Source organism: Bombus impatiens, unplaced genomic scaffold (assembly GCF_000188095.3).
Source record: "Bombus impatiens unplaced genomic scaffold, BIMP_2.2 scf_0582, whole genome shotgun sequence".
NCBI lineage: Eukaryota > Metazoa > Arthropoda > Insecta > Hymenoptera > Apidae > Bombus > Bombus impatiens.
The window spans coordinates 1,333,381-1,354,770 of NT_177001.1; the positions used below are offsets into that span (position 1 = coordinate 1,333,381).

General features: G+C 37.2%; 3 protein-coding genes across 8 annotated transcripts in view; 2 read left to right on the forward strand and 1 right to left on the reverse strand.

The window, feature by feature from the left end:
- Positions 1–6,262, reverse strand: part of LOC100743230 (lachesin) — a 61,199-nt gene extending 54,937 nt beyond the window's left edge. For 3 of the 5 annotated variants that reach the window (XR_004462216.1, XR_004462217.1, XM_012388940.3), the window contains exons 1-4: positions 5,133–6,262; positions 3,881–4,050; positions 1,261–1,471; positions 663–790 (exon numbers count right to left, since the gene is read on the reverse strand). Coding sequence is in view for 2 of the 5 variants with exons in the window: in XM_012388940.3 (XP_012244363.1) it covers positions 663–790; positions 1,261–1,471; positions 3,881–4,050; positions 5,133–5,172 (549 nt within the window). In the remaining 3 variants the exon portion in view is untranslated. The remainder of the gene's footprint in view (positions 1–662; positions 791–1,260; positions 1,472–3,880; positions 4,051–5,132) is intronic. The other 2 variants (XR_004462215.1, XM_012388939.3) reach the window with 2 other exon arrangements.
- A 1,806-nt stretch (positions 6,263–8,068) lies between these two features.
- LOC100743440 (CDK-activating kinase assembly factor MAT1) lies at positions 8,069–9,670 on the forward strand. The gene is made up of 2 exons (XM_003491617.4): positions 8,069–8,495; positions 8,553–9,670. The coding sequence occupies exons 1-2, from the start codon at positions 8,372–8,374 to the stop codon at positions 9,389–9,391; spliced, it is 963 nt and encodes a 320-aa protein (XP_003491665.1). The 5' UTR covers positions 8,069–8,371; the 3' UTR covers positions 9,392–9,670.
- A 4,663-nt stretch (positions 9,671–14,333) lies between these two features.
- LOC100743798 (protein Wnt-1-like) overlaps positions 14,334–21,390 on the forward strand; it is a 75,821-nt gene continuing 68,764 nt past the window's right edge. The window contains exon 1 of one of the 2 annotated variants that reach the window (XM_012388787.3): positions 14,334–15,059. In XM_012388787.3, the coding sequence (XP_012244210.1) occupies positions 14,980–15,059 (80 nt within the window). In that variant the 5' untranslated portion in view covers positions 14,334–14,979. The remainder of the gene's footprint in view (positions 15,060–21,390) is intronic. The other variant, XM_003491620.4, reaches the window with a different exon arrangement.

The following is a 21,390-nucleotide window of genomic DNA, read 5'->3' on the forward strand; positions in this document are numbered from 1 at the left end:
GAGGGGAGGGAGAGGAAAAAGAAAGGAAAAGAAAAAAATGGAAACGTGGCGGTTGGGAAAATTAACCTTGCTTCTGGAGGCAGGTGGTTCCCTCAAATATTCCTTTAACCTAGTTAGAAAAAATTACATAATTAAGTGGCCGATATGACCACTTCTGACTCCGATCTTGCGTCGTGCGAACAATGTTTCGTAATTCACTGTACCCAGCGTAGAAAATTCTGTTTTCGCCCTCTTCTCCCGTCATCGCACTCTATATTTTATCCCGTTATCGTTTCGTAGTTTCTATATGACTTGGGAATTTTTCTGCTAATACGAAATTGAATTTATTAAAATTACACGTTGAACGTCGTTCCCATTAATTGATCTGATTTTAACAGGATTCCCCTGTTATTGTTATCGGATACTACTATACCGGTATAGGTAACAGAAAATATGAAAAAAGACACGATTCCGTGTTCTTGCGATCGGGATTAAAGTTATATACGTTTATCCGTGTCTCACGTTAATGGTGATCAATAACGTTCTGCTCGCCCTACTTTCGGCTCTTTCTTTTTCTGCGATAATTTATACGAACGGGCATAAAATGATTTGCGCAACACACACACGCACACACACACAATGTATACACACGTATATACAGTCATATATCAAAAATGCAATACCTCGTGGTCATGGGTCCAATAAATGGCGGTCGGTGGTTCGGGGCTGTGACGTACCACGCAAGTGAGATTCATGGTGCTGTCCTTGTTTATGAACATCTCTGGTTCTCCAACGATCGACGTGACAGGTTCTGGACAATAGAAAATAAAGGAAAATATGACTCACCATACGTAATAATTTCTCTTCGAATCGAACAAAAATAAACAAGAAAAGAACGATGTGAAACTAAACCGGCCAATGAGGAAGAGAATATATAAAACATACACTATGTTCCTCTTTCATAAGGTGAAATTCACGCGGCGATGCTGTGCACACAAATTGGCTGCACGTACAATTGACGAGGAAAAAAACAACTGTTTAATTGAAATTCACAGTAAAGTCAAAATTGCGAAAAAATTCTCTATAGCTACGCTTGATTGCACGCGGCAAATTGTACAATTGCTTATGGACACGTTGGTCGTCCATTCGATAGCCGTTCGACTGAAATGAAATTAACGAGTATCCGGTGACGAAACAAGAGAGACAGGCTGATGCGACGGGAAGATTGCGAAACACAAACACACGAATGAAAAGTAAAGAACAGCATAGATGTGAACTTACCGACGACGGAGAGATGCATCGAATGGCCGATCGGTGGTGTCGTTGACACTTGACACTCGTAGATCCCGGAATCACGACGCTGAGGATATTTCACTTGGAGCGTCCAGTCTTCGGTTCTGGGAAAGTGTGATGCCACGAATCTTTGGTCGGATGTATACGTTTCAACGCCAACAGTTAAAAGATGGATATCCCTGTGCCTTACCCAGGAAACCTACATACAGGACAGGTATGTGCCATATATATATACACGTGTTGTAGCATAGAAGGGATCAAAACACGTAGTAAGCACAAATCTCATAAGGTGAACATAAAGCAGACTTGAAAGCGGATCAATGGTGGCCAGCGGTGCTATCACGTGTAAGTAGATGCCGTTGAATAATAAAACGACCATCGACGTGTAATTTTGCGTGTGAAACTATTTAAAGTTGAAATCGAACACTTGCGTTTAACTATCAATTCGCATGAATAACTGCTGGAAATTGATTCCATCTCTGATATCCGATAAGCGGCGGTCCGTTTAAATAATATTCTCTATCGGCTACCGAGAGATAGTCGTATATACCGATTATTTGTTGACTTTTCCATCGAATAACCGAGGAATGTTTTTTTAAGCCGTGGCTAATACGCGTATCGATGTTAATTCGAACAATAGAGTTTTCCTCCAACCAGGGGTGAGGAAAGAGAAAAAAAAGGAAACGCGGACAATCATAGAGATTTACTGTACCGTATTTTTCAGGGAATGTTCAAAAAACTGTGTAACGTATCCCTCTGATTCTCATATTATCTGATGCGTAAAAACCGCTCGATGGGAATCCCGCGCCGATGACACGTATCACAGGTGTGTGTACACGTGCGCACCGTAAGAAATGTGATGTTGCCAGGACAACAACGACAGCGTAGATAACTGTAATTAATGCTCCTGTAACGCGTCCTGATATATTCACAAACATCAATTTGCATCAGTTGGACACACCGATTGTTGTCGACTAAATAATTATTAACGTTATCCGCTACATGACAAACTTTTTGTCTGTGTGGGTCTCACGTATACGACGCACATACCGGAACAAAATGCGATCCGATATGCATGTGTATATATATGTACATGAAAATCGTTGAATATGCATCATTCGATGTATAGACTCTCTGTCTGTCTGTCTCTCCCTGTCTCTCTCTGTCCCTCTCTCCCTCTTTCTCTCTCTCTCTCTCTCTCTCTCTCTCCCTCTCCCTCTCTCACACTCATAGAGTCAGAGTAAAACGTTCGTACTTCACGCCTTCAGCGATCGTCATTGATTGCACGCTGATGGTTTAATGCCATTTGTTGTTCTGGCTCGTTAAACCACGTTTCCCTGGCATGCGCGCGCGCTCTTGTGTGCTTCTAAATAGACTACAAATTAGTATTTAGGACATACCGATAATCGGTACATCGCGTCGTCATCGCACAAAAGAATATTAACGAAAAAGTCGTGACAGATAACCGTGGGTCCTGGCTATATATACAGAGACGGATGAAACGCCACCTTGTTAGGCTTTTATAAAACGCACTTACTCAAAACCTTGCCCATAGTATTCTGACCGATTGTGATTAACCAGTAGCTATTTAAAATTCAAGTAGAGCTTAAAACGTTACTTGCAATTAAAGCTGACTGAAGATGGGTTGGCTGGGTTTGCATGAGAATTATAGCGTTCGCTTGAAACGGCAGACTGAGCAGTAGACTTTCGAAAAGGACACGTGCGTGTACCGCGATGAATTATGCACCGGATCCCATAAGTAGCTTGATGGAACCCTGATATGTGCATTTACCGCACGACACGTGATCTCTTCGCGTGCTCTCGCTATGCCTGTTAAGTCGACAGTGCTTTTTTCGGTATACCATAATATCCTTTCTTCTCTAATGAGAGATTTCTGACTTGCGTGACCCCAGCCACAGCATAGAAAGAAGAAAAGGTAGAACGAAAAAAAAAGAGACGAAGAGAGAGAGAAAAAAAAACTTTTTTGAAAACAAAGTGCACTTTGTACAGCGTTATCGGTGCTTCGCGAAAGAAAGGTTGAAGAGCAAGCACGGACAGGGATTAAAGGAGACGGGATAGGTGGAAGGAGTGGAGGGTGCGCGAAATAAAAACTGCTCGGCCGTGTGTATTATGAAAAAGCAAGAGCTTTCTGTTTTACTTAAATTTCTCCGGTAAATAGGGGAACTATAGGTAACGGAAAAACGAACGATAGAAAAGAAATAGGAAACTTCGTTCTTGTACCTATCTGTATCGCGATAGCTAACTTCGACTCCGTTATGCCGTAACCGTCTAATGGCCGAACTTAAATTGTACATTTCGCCACATTATGCAGTATATACCAGACCGATTCTTTCGCTTCTTTCTCTCTTTCAGAAACACAACCGCATTATACTCTCTTTGAAAATCGTCATTAACTCCATCGAACACATATACCTGAGCTTGAAAGGCGCTGCTGTTGCCATCCCATTAACGTTTCCAAGCGAAAGTAATTACGAAGAGAAAAATCTCCGCGAATTATCGAATTTCTATCCGTTGCTGACAGCCGATAATCTCGTTCGCGGACAGAGACCACGTGACTCGCATCTTTAATAGAGGAGAGATTACCTACCGTACGATCGCCCAGATTCCGTACTCGACAGGTGAGGGTGGCCGTTTTGCCAACCAACGCGGTGACATTCCGTGACGCTGAGATGTCAAAGTAAGGTCCACGGTCGAGTGGTTCCAGTGCCCGATTCTCGTGCATCTCGGAATCGGATGTGCTCCGGGCAAGTCTTTGCACTTTAAGAAGAAACATACACGGAACAAAACCAAAACAATCTCGCGCGCGTACATGTAAAGATTATATATTTATATATATATATATACACGCACACACACAAACACATACATAGAAACAAACACATATAAATGCAGAGAAAAGCAGCTTTCAATGGGCTCGCTTCAATCTCCAGATTGCGGTGGATTGTTCTTTGACCCGAAAGATTATTTCCCGTGCTTCGCTGCACCGCGAACCGCTATAAGGCCGGAAATCGCGAGTAGAATAGAGAAAAGAGGAAATGTTCGCCACGTTTCGTCATTCGTTATCGGAATTTTGTTAACTCCTCGTGTTTACCGCGGAACTCTCGTACGCGCCAGAGGAGGCGTGTACGATATACGGGCCAGAAGTGGCAAGAAATCATTTTAACGTGTCCCGAAGTGGTACGCGGTAAAAGGCCACCTATATAATACATACGTACATATGTATATCTGCACGTACACATATACGTGCATCTCCCATTTTCGGTTTCGGACATAGACCTTGCCTACGTTTCGTCATAAAGTATTAAAGTAACTCGGTAAAGTTTCAACGCAGCAGTTTCAGAAACTACTTTATCTCATAATACGTGGCAGTGAACTATCGCTGGCAACCCGTTCTGTCACTTTTCTCTCTTTTGTGCGTATCCCCGTGGAAAAATATATCGCACCCCGAGTAGCAGCAGCAGCCGTCGCGTTATTATAACGAATGTTCCCAATATTTTCATCGCGGTACCCGTCGTTGCTCGTGTAACCGCGATTATATTCGTATTCGTTGTACTTGAAACGGCGTGCTTTATTCGCTCCGTTTCATACCGCTTGCAATCAGCAGGGTATACACACGAGAAATTACCTCTTTTTCTCATTACCTATTATTTTCAATCTAAACAATTTTTCAAAGAGAAATTCTTTTCAAACCACGGCGGCGAGGTTGAGTGGCGGGGTGAAAATTCAGTTAAATCGTTTTAAAAAGCATCATTGTTCGGCCAAACTACGATTACGCAAACCGATTCAAAAAACAATCCGCCTTGAACAGTTAAACACGTGGCTGATGAATTTCCACTTACCCGAAAACAATAGACCCAGAGTAAAAAATAAACTCTTCATTTTTTGTTTCTCTCTCTCATATTCGATCCACGATGTCGCTTGATAGAACCGTCGCGTTTTTCAAAAAAATCCACCACAATCTTTGTTTCAACCGGCGAGATGTATGGGAAAAAGGAAAAGGAATGGAATAGTAATACGAGGTTTATACGAGACGAGATAGTGGGAGATAAAGGAGTTTTCGCGTTCTCCGCGATCACTCTTCCTCGAGACCAGACTTTCACTTATCAATTATTTCCATCGAACCGATCCATCCCATCCGCGATGCTTTAATCTTCTCCCTGGTATGGTGCAATAATCCAAAGTCGAGCGTTCGATACAGCATTTCGCGATACAAAGACTAGTGTAAGATCAAACTCGTGAAAAGAGATACGAATCGATAAGCATCCGATTTTCCTTTAGTTTTTCACTGAATGTCGCCATTATGTCTCCGCTATTCGAGATCTACGCGTTGGCATGCATAGAAATCGCCCCCGATACTTCTTCCCCATAATAGTCCGTCTCACTCCCACTTACGTGACACTAGTGCTTCTCTCTTCCCGCTGGAACGTGTCTTTATCCGTGAACTACTTAATTGACCAACGGTACATAGATGAACAAACCCTCTCTTTTTTACTTCTTCGCGTTCTTTGAAATTGACGAACAAAAACAACTAAAAGAAAGGGATATTCATTCGACGACTTGTACACCGTGTTCTTAAAATATATATTCTACTATGCAAATCGAACGATCTCAACTGATTTTCATTCTTCTGTACGTAGCAACGGGCGGTGGAAAAAACAGAGAAGTCTAGGTGTAATCTCACGTTCTACTCGTATTTCGTTATTAAACGAAGCGAACGATTAACGTAAAGTAGATGATCTAATTCTTCTGATTCATGGACCGTGTTGTCGAACGAATTGGAAAAAGAGGAGTATGCGTCTGAAGCGTGTGCGCGGATGGATCTTCTCTCCTTAGTGAGTTTGGTACGTTGAACGAGGAGCGCGGCGAGCGTAGACAGAGCACGATAAAACTCGTGTACGAGTATCCGAGCGAAACTGACAGTGCATGCGACACGGCCCGGGAGAGACGCCCTGCCATCTGTCCTTGCACACGCCCCGCTTTCCCTCACCCGAAGTCAACGGGAAGATGGGGTAGACATCGTCCGGCGCAAGCGTATCCCTTTAGTTCTATTACAGGCACGCACACAACGATGCATAACGGGGTGAGCGTGCAGCATCCCTAGTCAAGAATCGAATTCCATACTGGACCGATCGTCGTCCTCGTCGTCGTCATTGTCGTACACGTGTCACACGCACCAACACACGTTATGCACCGTAACAAATTTCATGCAGCGCAACGCAAAGTAAGAGTAAAAGAGAGAAAGGTAAAAGAGAGAGAGAGAGACAGAAGAGTCAGTCTTTTGCATCGTTTTCCACGTAAACGGGCTGGATCGAGCTTATCGCTTCGATCGTGGTCCGTATGAAAGACAGTAAACAAAACGAGGCTGTTTCCTCGAATGTTTTTGACCGTTGAAATTGCTCGGACCTGGCTATCGAATATCGTACTATACTCATCGTAATGCTAAAAATGCCAAAATATTTGTCGTTTATGCGGTGTTTGCGACTATCAATGTATTACCATGATCGTACGTATTACTTTGAACGTACGTTTGATAAATAAATTTTCAAAAGAAATCGAGATCACTTTTCGTCATTTTCGGATTTTTGAATTTTGTCATTTATTACATTTAATAAACAATTAATGAAAACCTATTAATTATATTTCTGTTGTATTTATTCAAATTTAATAATTGAAACGTCAATCCTTTAAATATGTAAATATCATATAGCGTGTTATAGATACAAGTATGTTGGATACAATTATGTTAGATACATGATATACAGATATATATACGTATAGATACAAACGATACGCGTAAATCTCGAGAAAATTTGCCGTTCAAAAAAGACATTATGTGAATCTGCTTGGGACGAGAAAAGACTGAGATAGGGTGCTCACTTTAGGAAATCTTCCATGGAACAAGATTCTGGCTAATCTCGGATATTTCGTGTTAGCGGGACAGATGTTGGGTATATCTACGTTTACTTAAGGAACGTCGTTGCACATTTTTCACTGAACGTCAAGATGGTTTTACAAGAAGAGGTTGAATAATGGGCGTTTGTAGTATCAGTCGTTGGAAAGAAGAAACAAGGAGAAGCTTTAGGAAGTACCAAAGCACACCAGCCCCTTTTGTTCTGTCGAGTATAATGGACATGCATCGCGTCCCTTTTCTGCTGCTTTTTAATGTATAATTTACACGATGGAATTGAAAGAGAAATCGATGCCCTAAATCGTTAGAAGTGAAACGCACAAAAGACGTACAGCTTTGGTATCAAGGGATTCGACTTGAGTTTTCTCTCTTCGTGAGAGATTTCTTTCCCTCTTTTCTTTCTTCTTTTTGCCTCGGTAATCACGTAACAGTACGCGATGATCGAAAGTAGTGGAAAAAGCGCAGATTCAGTCGATGATAAAACATGCAGTGCACGTTTTTCCGATAAGTTTATCTTCTAATTTATTTACGGTTTAGGCGCTTAAGAGCAAAGAATAAAAACGGAGAAATACAGCTATAATTCCTCGAATTACATTGAAATTATTCTTCGATATGATACAAACATTTCTTTAAAAATGATGATATAAACAATTATTTAGCGCTATAATAGAATTTGTATCTTACATTTCTAACATTATAGACTCGTTACTAAATCGTAACGTTGCATTGTAATTAGTTAATTGATGAATTATATATGACAATTAATTTATGGAAATACTATATATTATGCTTAATAAGCATTTAGTTTGTGTGGTTATGAACATTTTCGATATCAATGATTTCGATAGTAGAAGCTTCATTATTCGATGTTACAATATCGATTGTGGTTCGAGTTTCAAATTTCAAGATGGTAGTAATGTGAAATTCCAAGTTTTATAGGTTAAGTCACGGAATGACAATATTACGAATCCTTTGCCAGGACATCCAAATATAAAAATGTTATCGTATTTTGGGTGTTTAGCTATACGGAGTGATTCAATTGATTAGAATTTAAAAATTATGTCATACGTCGGAATGTGAATTTTTTTACTCTTTAACCGATCGATCAGTCTGCGAAAGCAAACTGTGGTTCCTATAAGTTTACGTACTTGTTTTTCGTACCTCGTAAAAATGGATGATCAAGCTTGCCCAAGATGCAAAACTACCAAATATCGAAATCCATCATTAAAAATGATGGTGAACGTTTGCGGTCACACGTTGTGTGAAAGTTGCGTGGATTTGTTATTTCTGAAAGGTTAGTATCTTTGAGGTTAGTAATCGTTAAAAGAATCTTATCATATAATCTTTGTAGGTTCTGGCTCATGTCCTGAATGTAAAATTCCTCTGAGAAGAGCGAATTTCCGTGTCCAATTATTCGAGGACCCTATGGTAGAAAAGGAAGTAAACATCAGGAAAAGAATTCTTAGAGACTTTAACAAGAAGGAGGAGGACTTTGCAACGTTAAGAGAATACAATGATTACTTAGAAGAAATTGAGACATTAATATATAACTTGGCTAATAATATTGACGTAGTAGAAACAAATAAGAAAATAGAACAGTACAAAAGAGACAACAAAGATCAAATAACAAAAAGTAAATCTAAGATTGGTAGAAGTGAATATGAACTGGAAGAGATGATTGAGTTAGAGAAGCAGAAAGAGGAAGAAAGAAGATTGGAAATAGCTAAAGAAGAAATTGAAGCTAAAAAGAAAAAGATCCGTGAAAAGGAAGCATTAATAGATGAGCTTACATTTTCAGAAGGAAATGCAAAGAGCATTGTAGAGACATTTGCCTCTGTCATACAAGCATCTAAGAAGGAACAGAAAGCAGCACCTGCTAAAGTCACTCAATTTAGTACAGGAATTAAATTTACTAATCAGGGAGGTCAGAGTTATATGCCCATACCAAAGATCGAAGAAGGTCCTCTGTATTGTTATACTCCTATTAGACAGGGGACAGATGGCCCAACACCTCCTAGTTGGAGAGAATTGCAAGCTCGTGGATACGTCTCTCATGTACGCGTTGAATCCTCAGCAGAAAGGGCAGGTGGATTTAAAGCACATGTTGCATGCTTAAGAGCCTTGCAAGAATCCATGGCTGGTTTATATCACAATCCTTCACGGAGCCAAACAGAATTCACAACTGTATAATTGTACAAACTGTTTTAATACCAAGAAAATCATATCTCTAGTTTTATATATAGGATACCATTAATGATCGTCTAATTGTCGCATACAATCCAAAATCTCTGATAAATCGTTACTCAATAAGTAATACATGTCAAGTTAATTAAGTATATGTGATATAATCAGAAGTTGCAGGTATATGTGCCTTGTATATTTATGTAATTTTAGTATTATATATTGTATATTACAATTATAACATGAACACTACATGACTGTAGTACCTGTGCGTAGATTAAGAAACAATCATTTTTTGTTTCCATGCAAAATAAAATTCATTTTGTTAAAAATAATAATACATGTTAATAATTTTCTCTTTTTCCTTACCATCGTCGAAAGATAAATTTTTGTTTGTGTTGCAACATTAATAGCGGTGTTGGTTAAGAGTAAATATGTACATATTATAACTATTGTTAACTGTGTAATATGTAATCATCAATCACAAACACATGACATTCAATGCTCTTTTGAGTTTCTCATCTTGATAGTCGCTTGATTCCCCATACGCATTTTTATGTCGTTTATCGTTTATCGGTTTATGACGTTATCGGTTTAGTACAGTACTAGTTTGAATTAAAATTAAAGTCTTGTATGAGATTATAAATAAAATATAGAACAGGATATGCTATAATCGCAACAAAAGTTATTATTAATTATAATTTAATACCTAATTTGTTAAAGGGTATAGGATATAGCCCTTAGAAAATTGTTAAGAATATTTAACCGTATTATATTTGTTTCTTCGGTAATTTTACGAATAATTGTTTTCGAAACCAGAGAATGCTATAAGTCATGACAATAAATTTAGATTCATTAAAACAAAAGTAAAATCCTAAAATGGATCTCGGAAAAAATATTTTGAAATAATTTTGAAATATTATTGAAATGTGCACGAATGTGATAGAACTCCAAGGAGTTAACTCGTATGTGGACTCAAATAATCATATTTGAACATTGAGCTCGACTTACCAAATGTAATACGCATGAATGGATGACAAAATCTCATTGCGTTACATTCGATTTGATTGCATTTGCTTCCTCAAACCTATGAATATGGTTTGATTCCTTGGTTTTGTGTGGGCATGGAGAGTTACATTCCATTCACAGACACTTAATAGTTACACTTTGTATTGGCTCTGACTTTATATGAATTAATTAAATTAAAAATTAAGTATTGTATTGAAAATTAAAAAATGAATTTAAAAATAAAGGATTATTTCAAAGATTTCAAAGGTTTGGTTCATGTTAAATAAAATAAAATAAATCATTAATTCATTTGTTACAAATTGATGGTAAATTAATAGTGGGATTCTTAACAATGAATGGGCAATTGTTGTAAATTAATATTAAATTATCATAATGTAATTAAATAATTGTTATAAATTGATAGTTAACATGTTATAAATTAATGACTTTAATGTTATAAATTAATAGCTTAATTTTTATAAGTTATCAGTTTAATGTCATATATTAATAGTTTAGTTGTTATAAATTAATAAGTTTAATGTTATGAATTAATAGCTTAAGTATGATAAAATAATAGTGTAAATATTAGAAATTAATAATTAAACCATTAATAAGTAAGCAAAAGCTCTGTTTCGAACTTCACAATGCGAAAGTTCAAGGAAAAATGAGTTCGCGCGCAAATCGAATGTTCCGTATATACTCGATAACATACCGTTAACGGTGTTCCGAAAGGTTAGTCGCCTCTTGACTATGCGCGGTGTTTACTAATGTCATAAAGAGAGGTTTTTTCATTATAACACAACCAAATTAAATAACTTGTTAGTTTTTATTCTAACTTACCATCTTTAACAATTTGTTACAATAACCACATTTATTACTTTTATATTTTTTACGAGCTAGAACTAAATTTACACTTCTTTGGTACTTAGGATTGTGTTAACCTAATGTTGACCTATTAAATGCTATTTTGTGACAAAAATAGTTGTATTGCAATATATAAACATGAAATTGGCCAATTGTAAAGAATGTACACCCATCCCGAAGAGAACAGAATTTACTTATATATATATATATAATGTTTAAATTTATAGTGGTTACAGATTTCTCGAAATTTTTTTACTAGATCTGTGATTTTTACCACCCGTGGTAATATATTTTAACAAATTATAAGTCTGTTTAATTTAATTTTAAATATACACTATTGCTCAACAATTAATTATTAAAACATGTTTTCTAATGCACAACTCTGTTTTACTTTCTAGTATAAGAATAGTATAATATAAGAATATAAGAATCTAATATAATAGATTTCACGGTCAGATAAATGAGTTTAATGATCATAAGTTTATTTAATCCAGTACTGAACTGAAGTTTTGTGTGAATAAACGGAGCGTGTTCAAGCATATAGTTCAAACGGACTTATAATTACAAGTATCGCGGCGTGAAGTTACTCTGATTTTTTTTTAAGGTCTGTATATCAGAATGTGAATTATGGAGTCCCATTTAACGTCAGGTCTATCTTGTCCTTAGTTAATGAATGGAACTTCGTATCTCACGTTCTTAAATGCCAACCTCAGAAGAAATAAGAGTGTTTCTTACACCCTCTAAGATTTATTATGGCGAACTTTTCAACAATATCTGGTATTAGTACTGATGATAACAGAACTATTGATCGACTGTAGGTATTTTCCAACATCGATGATAAATGGAACAAAAATCGAGATAATCGGAGCGTATATAATTTAATTCCATATTGTAACATTCTTTGTAAACGATATTTTGTATTAAAACATACCACAGTAACATTATTAAAAATAAAAATTTTAATGAAAGATTGACAGTGATCGACAGAGCAAGCAAAAGGTACATGAGCAATTATCTAGACAGTGGAGACCTATCTAGAAGAAAACACTGCCCCTTCCAATGTTCTTTTTGCATTTAAATTAATCATAAAGGACCCATTAAAAAGAAAACATTATAAAAGCATATTTTAAATTTTATATAACTTTACATTTAACGTCTTAAAAAGTATTGATATTAATCAACACGTTTTACGTATAATATGCTGTTATCGCGATAATTATAGTTATTTTATATATGTAGTTGTAAAATGTCGTTTAAGAGAAACACACGAGAAAGGTTAACTAAAATGCATAGTTCTCAAAAATTCTTTTTCCTGAAAAAATTATAATAAGTTACCATTATGTTGAAATCCGGAACTTCCACTTAATTAGTTCACTTCATTTCACTCAACTATAATTAGATAATTGTGTAATAATAGTGTACAACTGTCCATTTTACTTTACAAATGACAGTAATAAAACGTACATCAAATTAATAGCAAATATATTTCGTGATAATGTATTACAGTACTTGACTTATTCCAAATAGAATTCACAGATTGCCAATATAAATACGATCCTCGAACAAAAACAGGTTTCAATAGTAGTTATTTAGATTCTAAATAGAAACAAATAAGACGTTTATTTCATCGATCAATATTTACGTATCGAATTGGCAGCCGATTCAAATAAATCAATAGTTGAAAAGTAGATAAAAGGATACGTGTAGCCCAAACAATAAAGAAGTGACAAGTGGCACCATTTTACTTTAGTTGACTTTTCGTGAATGTGAGGTTAATAGAATGTTTTCGTTAAAACATCTGTTTGATGACTGAAATATTTATTTTCACAGGAAGTTTACGTTTATTATAAACAAGTGAATGATACAGAATGTAAAATAAAGTTCTAAAAACATAAACCAAACAGTATATTAATAACATGTATTAACTTCGACACGTAATTTTTTAAGCCTGCAATATTATAGGTCACGGTATAGATGTACATATTTTCATTACACATAACTGTATAACATGATAGTATATATATATACATATACACATATTGGATACATTCTAAGAATTCCACGGATCGTAAATGTCTAACAACTCTAACATAACAAACATAACACGGCACGACACGAAACGATGTAAAATACACGCAACATATGTAGGTAAGCATGTGTAATATTTGCTTGAAAATTCTCGATTTCAGTTACTTGTTTTATACATATGTATACCTTATGTTAGAAGAAGTGATTTCTTTTGAAAGCTATTTAACAATTATTCAGCAATTAACAATATTAATGAATCTACAAATATCAAGTTGTAGGTTATAAATTCTTTTTTGGAATTTTACATTGGACAGGATAACCAGATGAAATGTAATTTATATTCTACTACATTCTATCTACTTTGGAAATTACATTTAATTGCTATACAAAAGAGTTTATAAATATTAATGACTATATTGCAGATTTATCGTATACATGTTTACAACGGAGCAGTCATTCGAAGCTGCAAAAATGTATATTTTACTTAAAGAATAAGACAAAGTTTTATATATTTAGGTTATAATTTTTTAATTCCAATCATCAAAATATGAATTTGTATAAATATTCCAACAATTTATAATTTATGACTCGTAAGATTTCACAATAACATTAACTAACTTACGTGTATAAGGTAACTTTCCTTATTACTATATATATATACAAAATACAGTTCGATTATCGCAACGAAATCAAATCGATTTTCATCGATCAATTCGTACCGCAGTTTACACTCTGAGATCTAGAAGAATCGCGATAACATAAAATTACTCACGCCGCTGTCCCAACGTTTCATTTTTCTATTATGAAAATATTTTAGTGGCTGTGTTTCCGGAGTTTCGGAGTAAAGTCACGGAAACAGACGGGGTTGGCGAACGAATCGCGAGCGAGCGAGCTTACGCGCGAACCTCGGAGTCGGGACGGAGTGCCGAAATGCTTAATTAACGCGAGTGGAGCCTCGGTGGGGGGACTTCCGCGATACAACCAATCGCGCGGCAGCAAGTGACCGGAGGTTCCGCCCATCGAGAGAGCCCCGTTGCCCTTTTCCTCGTGACTAGCAGCCACAGTACGTACGCGAACGTGCATGGAGTGTCATCGCGTTCGTCTTCGCTTCGCATTTCCAAGAGGAGCCTCTTATATTCTTCGCGCAGCACGATTCGCGAATTTTTAACTTTTACATCAGTTACATTAACATTTATATACGATATAATACAAATTCTCGCATTATTCGTGCTCTCTTACCATCCGTGAAACATTTCGCGCGCTGCGAAACTCGACTTAATTCAAAATTCGCGGTTCGTCTCGCGGTATTGTGTGGTCAAAGAGTGCGTGTCGGGACATAAAAAGTAGTATATTTTTTGATCATTTATCGTATTTGTCACGAGATCAGTGATATATACGAGCCGGGAAACATGTAAGAAACACAGTTAAAAGGAAGAGAAAAGAAAGAAATAAAGAGAAAGCCGTCGCGTTCTCGAACTACGTCTGGAACAACGATCGAATCGGATCACGGACGACGTTCGATCTCGATCTGTCAGCCTCGGGATCGACTGCCGATGCGAATCCTCGATCGATATCGACGCTCGTAAGAATGCGTGGCTGAAACGACGGACGACCTTGTCTTTTCTTTTTTTTACCATTGAACCAACGAACGAACCAGCCAGTGTCCACCACGCTTTAACTTCAAATCGAAATTGAAGATGCGGCCCGTCGTCACGACCTTCTTACTCGTACCATTGCTGTTCATCGCGTGGCAAAACGGCGCGCAGGCCAACTGGTGGTGAGTTTGTACAACACGATTGTTTATGTCCACTGTGCAGATAACATCTAGTCCGTGTCATTAAGAGGCTGGATCTTCCCTCCAATACACACTCGTATTATTCCCTTCGAGGGGCACGCCTTGTGTCGCGAATAATTTAAATACATCTCCATACGACTCACTGCTGACTGTATAAAGATTACGTCTTTTTGTTTTTCTTTTTCTTTTCGTTCTTTAACGTGTTGACTGCCACACGAATTACATATATTTTGTTTTGGAAGCCACAATAAATTGAAATACCATATACTGTAAGATTTAATTTCTGCAAAACATTGTATTATATTTGCGCACTTTTTATCTTTCAGTTATGTAAGTCAAAAAAATTTTTTAGTCACTGTACGACTATCGTGGAAGTCAACATGACAAAGATTTGACGTTACGTCGAACACCTTTTCAGTTGATAAAAATACTTCGTGGAAAACGCGAACGTGTTTTGTCATACAATATCTCAACTTAACCTATAACACTGGTTTTTGACTTGATAAGCAACTTGTGCGATCTGATCTGTTTAAAATGCAACGAGTATAGTGAGTCACGGAATTATTCATAGCTATATGTATGTGTATACGAAGATAACGTAATTGTGAAGAGAAGAAACAGACTAGATCTTGCTAAAAAATAAGTATGTATTGAAACTTATTGGATTTTGGCATAATGGTATCCTCTGCGATGAAAAGAAATTTAATATGCAGTACTAGGATCGGATGATTCTTAAGAAGTATGGAAAAAATCAAATAGGTATAATCATACTACTAGACTAAATATTTATTCTGTATAGCCGTTACTAAGGTAACAGCAAAAGGTTTACAGACATACATCAACTACTTAAACATGGCGCTAGTCCCATAAAAAATAATACAATTTTCCATACTATCACTCAATTCTTTATTTATTATTTGTTTATTTTATATAACATTCTTGAATTTTCTTTCTAAATTACTATAACTGGAAAAATACTCAACACCAGCAGTAAAAAGATATAGATACTTTTATACTATTTGGCGATTAAGGAACAACCTGAGAAAGCCACATTTTAATGCGAACGACATGACAGGTGTAAATTAAGAAATATTTTCAGATATTAGATCAAATCTTATACATGTTGCAGTGTTCGATTTTTACTCATTGGCAATGTAGAAATACCAATATTAAGAAAAAAAAGTAGAAACAAGTTTATCAGCGATATGTTCCATAAAACCCAACGTCAAACATAATAAACGATCAATCTGCTGCGCGAAAAGTGTGCGACAGTAATTCGTGATAGTCGGCGTAAACGAGACGGCCGGCGGCCGGTCGCGCGCCGCCCGGTTATCTACGATCTACATTTATCCGATCGGTATATCCGTTCGCGTAGAACTCTCTACTCTCCGATCATGATAGTTTTCTTTGGGAGACGCATGGCCAGTCAATCGCTAGTTCCCTGAAACTTACTATTTATGAACTGAGTGAAGTTGGCACCTCCAAGTGCCCAGTTCTACACAAACCAAATAGCATTCGTTTGTCTACGGTTTGTCCACATTTGTCCAATTATATTTTTCGTTTTTCCACCCATGAAAAGAAAGGTTACTATTAAATGAAAATTAAAAAATACCGTGGACAATTACATCCCAATTTAAAAATCAACGAAAATGTTCGAGGAGCGCCGATGTAAAATATTTTAAAATCTTCATTTGATGATAACCTTCTTATGAAAGGTGGACGAATGAAAATTTTGGACAGTGTGGAAACATTGTGGGTAAATGAATACTGTTTGTAAAAATTCTTGTAAAGATTGTATGGGGAATATCAACTAACTATATTTATGAATTATTCTACTTGCGAATCGTCGAAATTGCGATCGCGGTGCCGATATATACGGTGATCTAGCATTAAATTTAGCAATGTACAGTTGATAAATATTATTGATTTGTTTTCATTCGATTACTTTTGATAGAACTTATTAGCTTTAGGTTAGATTTGCATATGAAGAGTTAGATTTGTCAAATCTTATTTATGTATATGGGTTAACGAATGCAATTCTTCCGTGAATTAGTGCACTTTTTGAACTAGTAATAATTTTCATTATAATAGTTTTACAGAGATTACAAATTTCTAAGGTTCGATAATCTCTTACTTAACTTATGCGCAGTGAGACAATGCGCATTGCAAAGTGTTTCACAGAAAATGTTTTATATAGCGTATAAATGTTTTTATACAGTTCCCTTAAACACACTGTAAACAAAAAACAAATTTGATGTGACGATAGAAAATAAAAACTCCGAAATAGATTATGTGAACTACTTAACAGATATAATCGAATTATGTTCTTTCTACCTTTCTTCTATACAATTTCTCCCATACGAAGAGATATAGTAAAAAGCACAAATCTAAATTGGCTACCATTTCCTACGTGCATATCCTAACCTAATCCTTTCTCAGCGATATCTCTACATAACCTAAGAAAAATATTCCAATGATTACATCACAGACTTTGATTTACTCGATTAAAGTTCCTCACATATAGGTACTCCACGGTTTTACTTCTAATTTCATTTGATGCAATTGCCAATTAATTATCGTCGCTGTAGCATGACTATCGCGACTATTCTTATGAAACTTATTACCGTAATGAAAAATTTTTTTCATCTCCAATAGAGGTCATGTTTCGTATGATTAACGATCCGGTATATGTATGTACTTCTATACAAGTTAGTTAGCACGATTAGAAATTTATCTCGTGAGACTGTTTTCGCAAGATCCTTCGAGAGAGTACAGTCGAAAGAATGAGCTACTGCGAAAGTCGTGCGTGTAACCGATCGAGTTTAGCGTGAGACGCATGTTCGATAGGAGGCCGGACTCTCGCGAGATTATGGTGGCATTTTTATAGGAGCAACGATATGTTTCCGCGGCGTAAGCGTTTATTTTAGCGTTTGAAATACACCAACGACAAAGCGCACCCAGATATGTATATTCGCGAGCGTAAAGGTGCGCGTTTCACGTTTCCGTACATAGAAAGGCACGTACATATGAAGGAGACGATGACGAAACGTCTGCTTCGAAGGACAATTTTCTACAGATCGTTTCACCTATTGTTTGTAGATATCGCCCGATTGCTGTTTACCTATATGTATTTGTCTCGCTGTAATCTCAAACGTGTCTCACCAATCGTCAGTATCCGTTTCCTTCGTTTTAGTAACATGATTTGAAATCACTTTTTAGTAATATTTATATATCAATTCCTTTATCTTTATTGGTTGTGTTGAAAAATTGCAAAATAACCTACAATAGTACTCAGTGTCTCTATTTTTCACAGTTTTACCGCTAACAATAAAGATTACTGAGTACAAATAGCGTGAATACTACGTATATAGAAGATACAAATTATTTCTATAAAAATATACAATTTTGCAATAATATACATTATTACTTTCATAAAAACATACGCAAAAATAAAAAGTTTAGTTGATATTTTAAAATGGAAATCAAATATTCTTTTTGCAAATTGCCAAAATAAGATATAAGAAAAATAAGAAGAACACAGTTTGACGTGCCTATTTATCAGTTACGAAAGTGAGCAAGTCACGAGAGTAGCGAATAGTTGAACGTAAAATTGGCCGGTCTAAAGTGCCTTATAGACGACGAATCCCTTTCGATCGGACACGCGAGTGGCATGCACGATCGGGGGAAGCCCCGATGATAGCGATGATACGCCAGCATAGAGGATGCACCGGGCGAAGCGCGTCGATGGTGTCGACGCGCCCCTGCAGGGCACACTTTTAAAACAAGAAGGCCGGCACGTTGACGTCTTATGGTCAAGCAACGATTCCACCGGGCAGATTTTATTTCCGACAAACTGGTTCCTCGAGGCGATTAATCGGCTTCGCTGGCGGCACCAAGCCTTCCGGTATATACTTACATATACATAATACATATACTGATTCGCGTCTCTTCGCCTGTCGCTTTATCTTGCTCAGTCAGTCTGGGCGAACACGCGACGCGTGAACTGCAAACGCTTAATAATTCACGTTAAGTCGCGCCTGTTAGCCTTGCTTTAACGGACAAATAGTCGTTGGCTTTTCTTGCTTCACCGCCTCCTCCCCCTCCCCTCGACCACTTTGTCGTTCGCACGGTCGTACCATCTTTAGGAGATTTCTCGAAGCGAATCCTCCTTAACACTCGCGCGATAGTGAATTTTTAGATCCAGAAACCAATTTTGTTTCACTCATCTTTTTAATGAATTTTTTACGAGACTAATATTTCTTGTCTTACCTATTCATATACTTTATGATTGGTCATTAGATTACGTACTTATGTACGTATTGTATTTGCTGTACATTTATACATACAGTAGTAGTAAATCTATGTACTTAACGTAAATAGAGATTTATTTTACTTCTTAAATATTATAATGAGTATTTAATTTAGATAGTTTATTTATTTTGCATTTTGTGTATAAGGAATACATAATCTATTAAACATATAAATACCATTGATATCTCTAAAAAATTGAGATAATTCTGTTTTCTAAATTTTCATTCAAAATTATTATATGATATACATATGTCCTATACATAGTTGTATGAACGTTATATGTAGTTATAAGATTTGTGTCTAAAGAAACGCAATGGCGGCTCTCTATGTATGTATTATTTCGGCTTTAGTGTTAATGTATTTTGTTAACCGCTCGATTATTTCAATAAACTTCGTCTAACTGTCGGTTACCATCGTCGCGAATGCTGCGTTGGAGTAGTGTACTTGTTATTGAAAGATGCTCCTCATAGTGGAATATCATTAGTATTGTTCGAAAGTTCATCGCTGTCAGTTATCCTAACCTCTCCCTTTGTGGAGCGTATTGTGTTTGGTGATTCTGAATATGAAATATAAGAGGAGGACAAACGTCGAGTGATTATCATTAGCCGAAGCTCTCTAAAATAGGGTAAGTGAATTTAATTTTATTGATCGAAGTCCAAGTCGTTTTCGAGTGAAGAGTATCAACCTTTTTGTATCTGTATAGTTCCAAGCAATATATGATAGGTTACAGTCATTGAAACACGAAGATTACACAAATAACAGCACGAAAACCAAAAATTATCATAAGCAAAGAATATGTAGGTAACTATATCTAATAAGATTCTTGCGAACATGTGATCCGTCGATAACTGTCACGTTAGCACGACACGTACAAGGGAACCAGCCAGTAAGACAAGATTTTCATTGAAACGCTTGTCAAGTTGAAATAATATTTCCGCGGTGAAACGAGTGACACCTCGCCTTGCCGTCGTTTTACAATACTATGTACTGTTACGATCGCGTCGGTGCCGCATAACGGTATGGTAAAAAAGAAGTAAGTACAGGGTCATTAAACAAACCAGTTTGATATTAAAGAACGTCCGTTCACGTCTAAATCCGCCGGCGGGTGAGTACGCGTCATACGACGGAAACGATTTCACCGGGCATAGGATACATTGGCACCGTCCTTTCAGTCGTCACGAATAGTCACGATCACCATAAAGGGACAGAGGACGAACAGTATGTCGTAAAGTAAACCATCGAGGTTTTTAGTGCGGCGTAGGAACAAAAGCGGGGGAGGCAGATAAGACGGGACGGAGTATCGACCATGAACAGAGAACAAGATTTAATAAAAGCATCTTTATTGCCCGAACGCGCGAATGTCCCCCCCCCCTTCCACCTTTGAAAACGTTCGAACGCGTTATAGTTGCACGCGCGATCTCTTTACGACGAGCGATTAAAATTCGTATTAACGACCGAGCGAGAGTGGCGACCTTCCTTTCCACGACCATGTTTCGCCGTTAAATTGCTCGGTCATCTCTGGAACGTCGATTTGCCCTTCTCTTTCTCTTTCAATCTTCTTCCCTCTCAGAGGTCGTTGCTTTATTTCGCGAGCTTTAATCCGGCCATATTCCGGCCGCCTTGACCGTCGTATAAGTCCTTCGCCTATGGAAAAGAAGAGCTTCCATCAGTTTAACGCACGCTCGTAACTCGAGCAAATGGGCTACCTTTCTATAGATCCGATTGACGTTTGCAGCGTGTGCGAGGCAGAGAGGGAGTAGGTTTACGAACAGGGCGCGCTCTTACGTCGACGAATTGCCTCGCAACGCGTCGGTAGGAGCCCGTCGAACCCCAAATTGCGCCTACTTGCGAGATTCAATGGCAGGATAAAGTCAAGACGACCCCTATAGTCGTTGTTTTTCGCGGCGGTAGCGTCGCTTTATTGAAAGCCCAAGCACTCATTCTGTAAGTAACAGGAAGTTATGGTTACAGTAGATATGTGTTCTGACAAATACTTCAAAGC

Excerpts from the sequence above, each read along its gene's own strand:
- LOC100743440 (XM_003491617.4), top strand. The coding sequence starts at position 8,372 with ATGGATGATCAAGCTTGCCCAAGATGCAAAACTACCAAATATCGAAAT. Across the intron at positions 8,496-8,552 it reads GGATTTGTTATTTCTGAAAG|GTTCTGGCTCATGTCCTGAA; the intron begins GTTAGTATCTTT and ends TAATCTTTGTAG.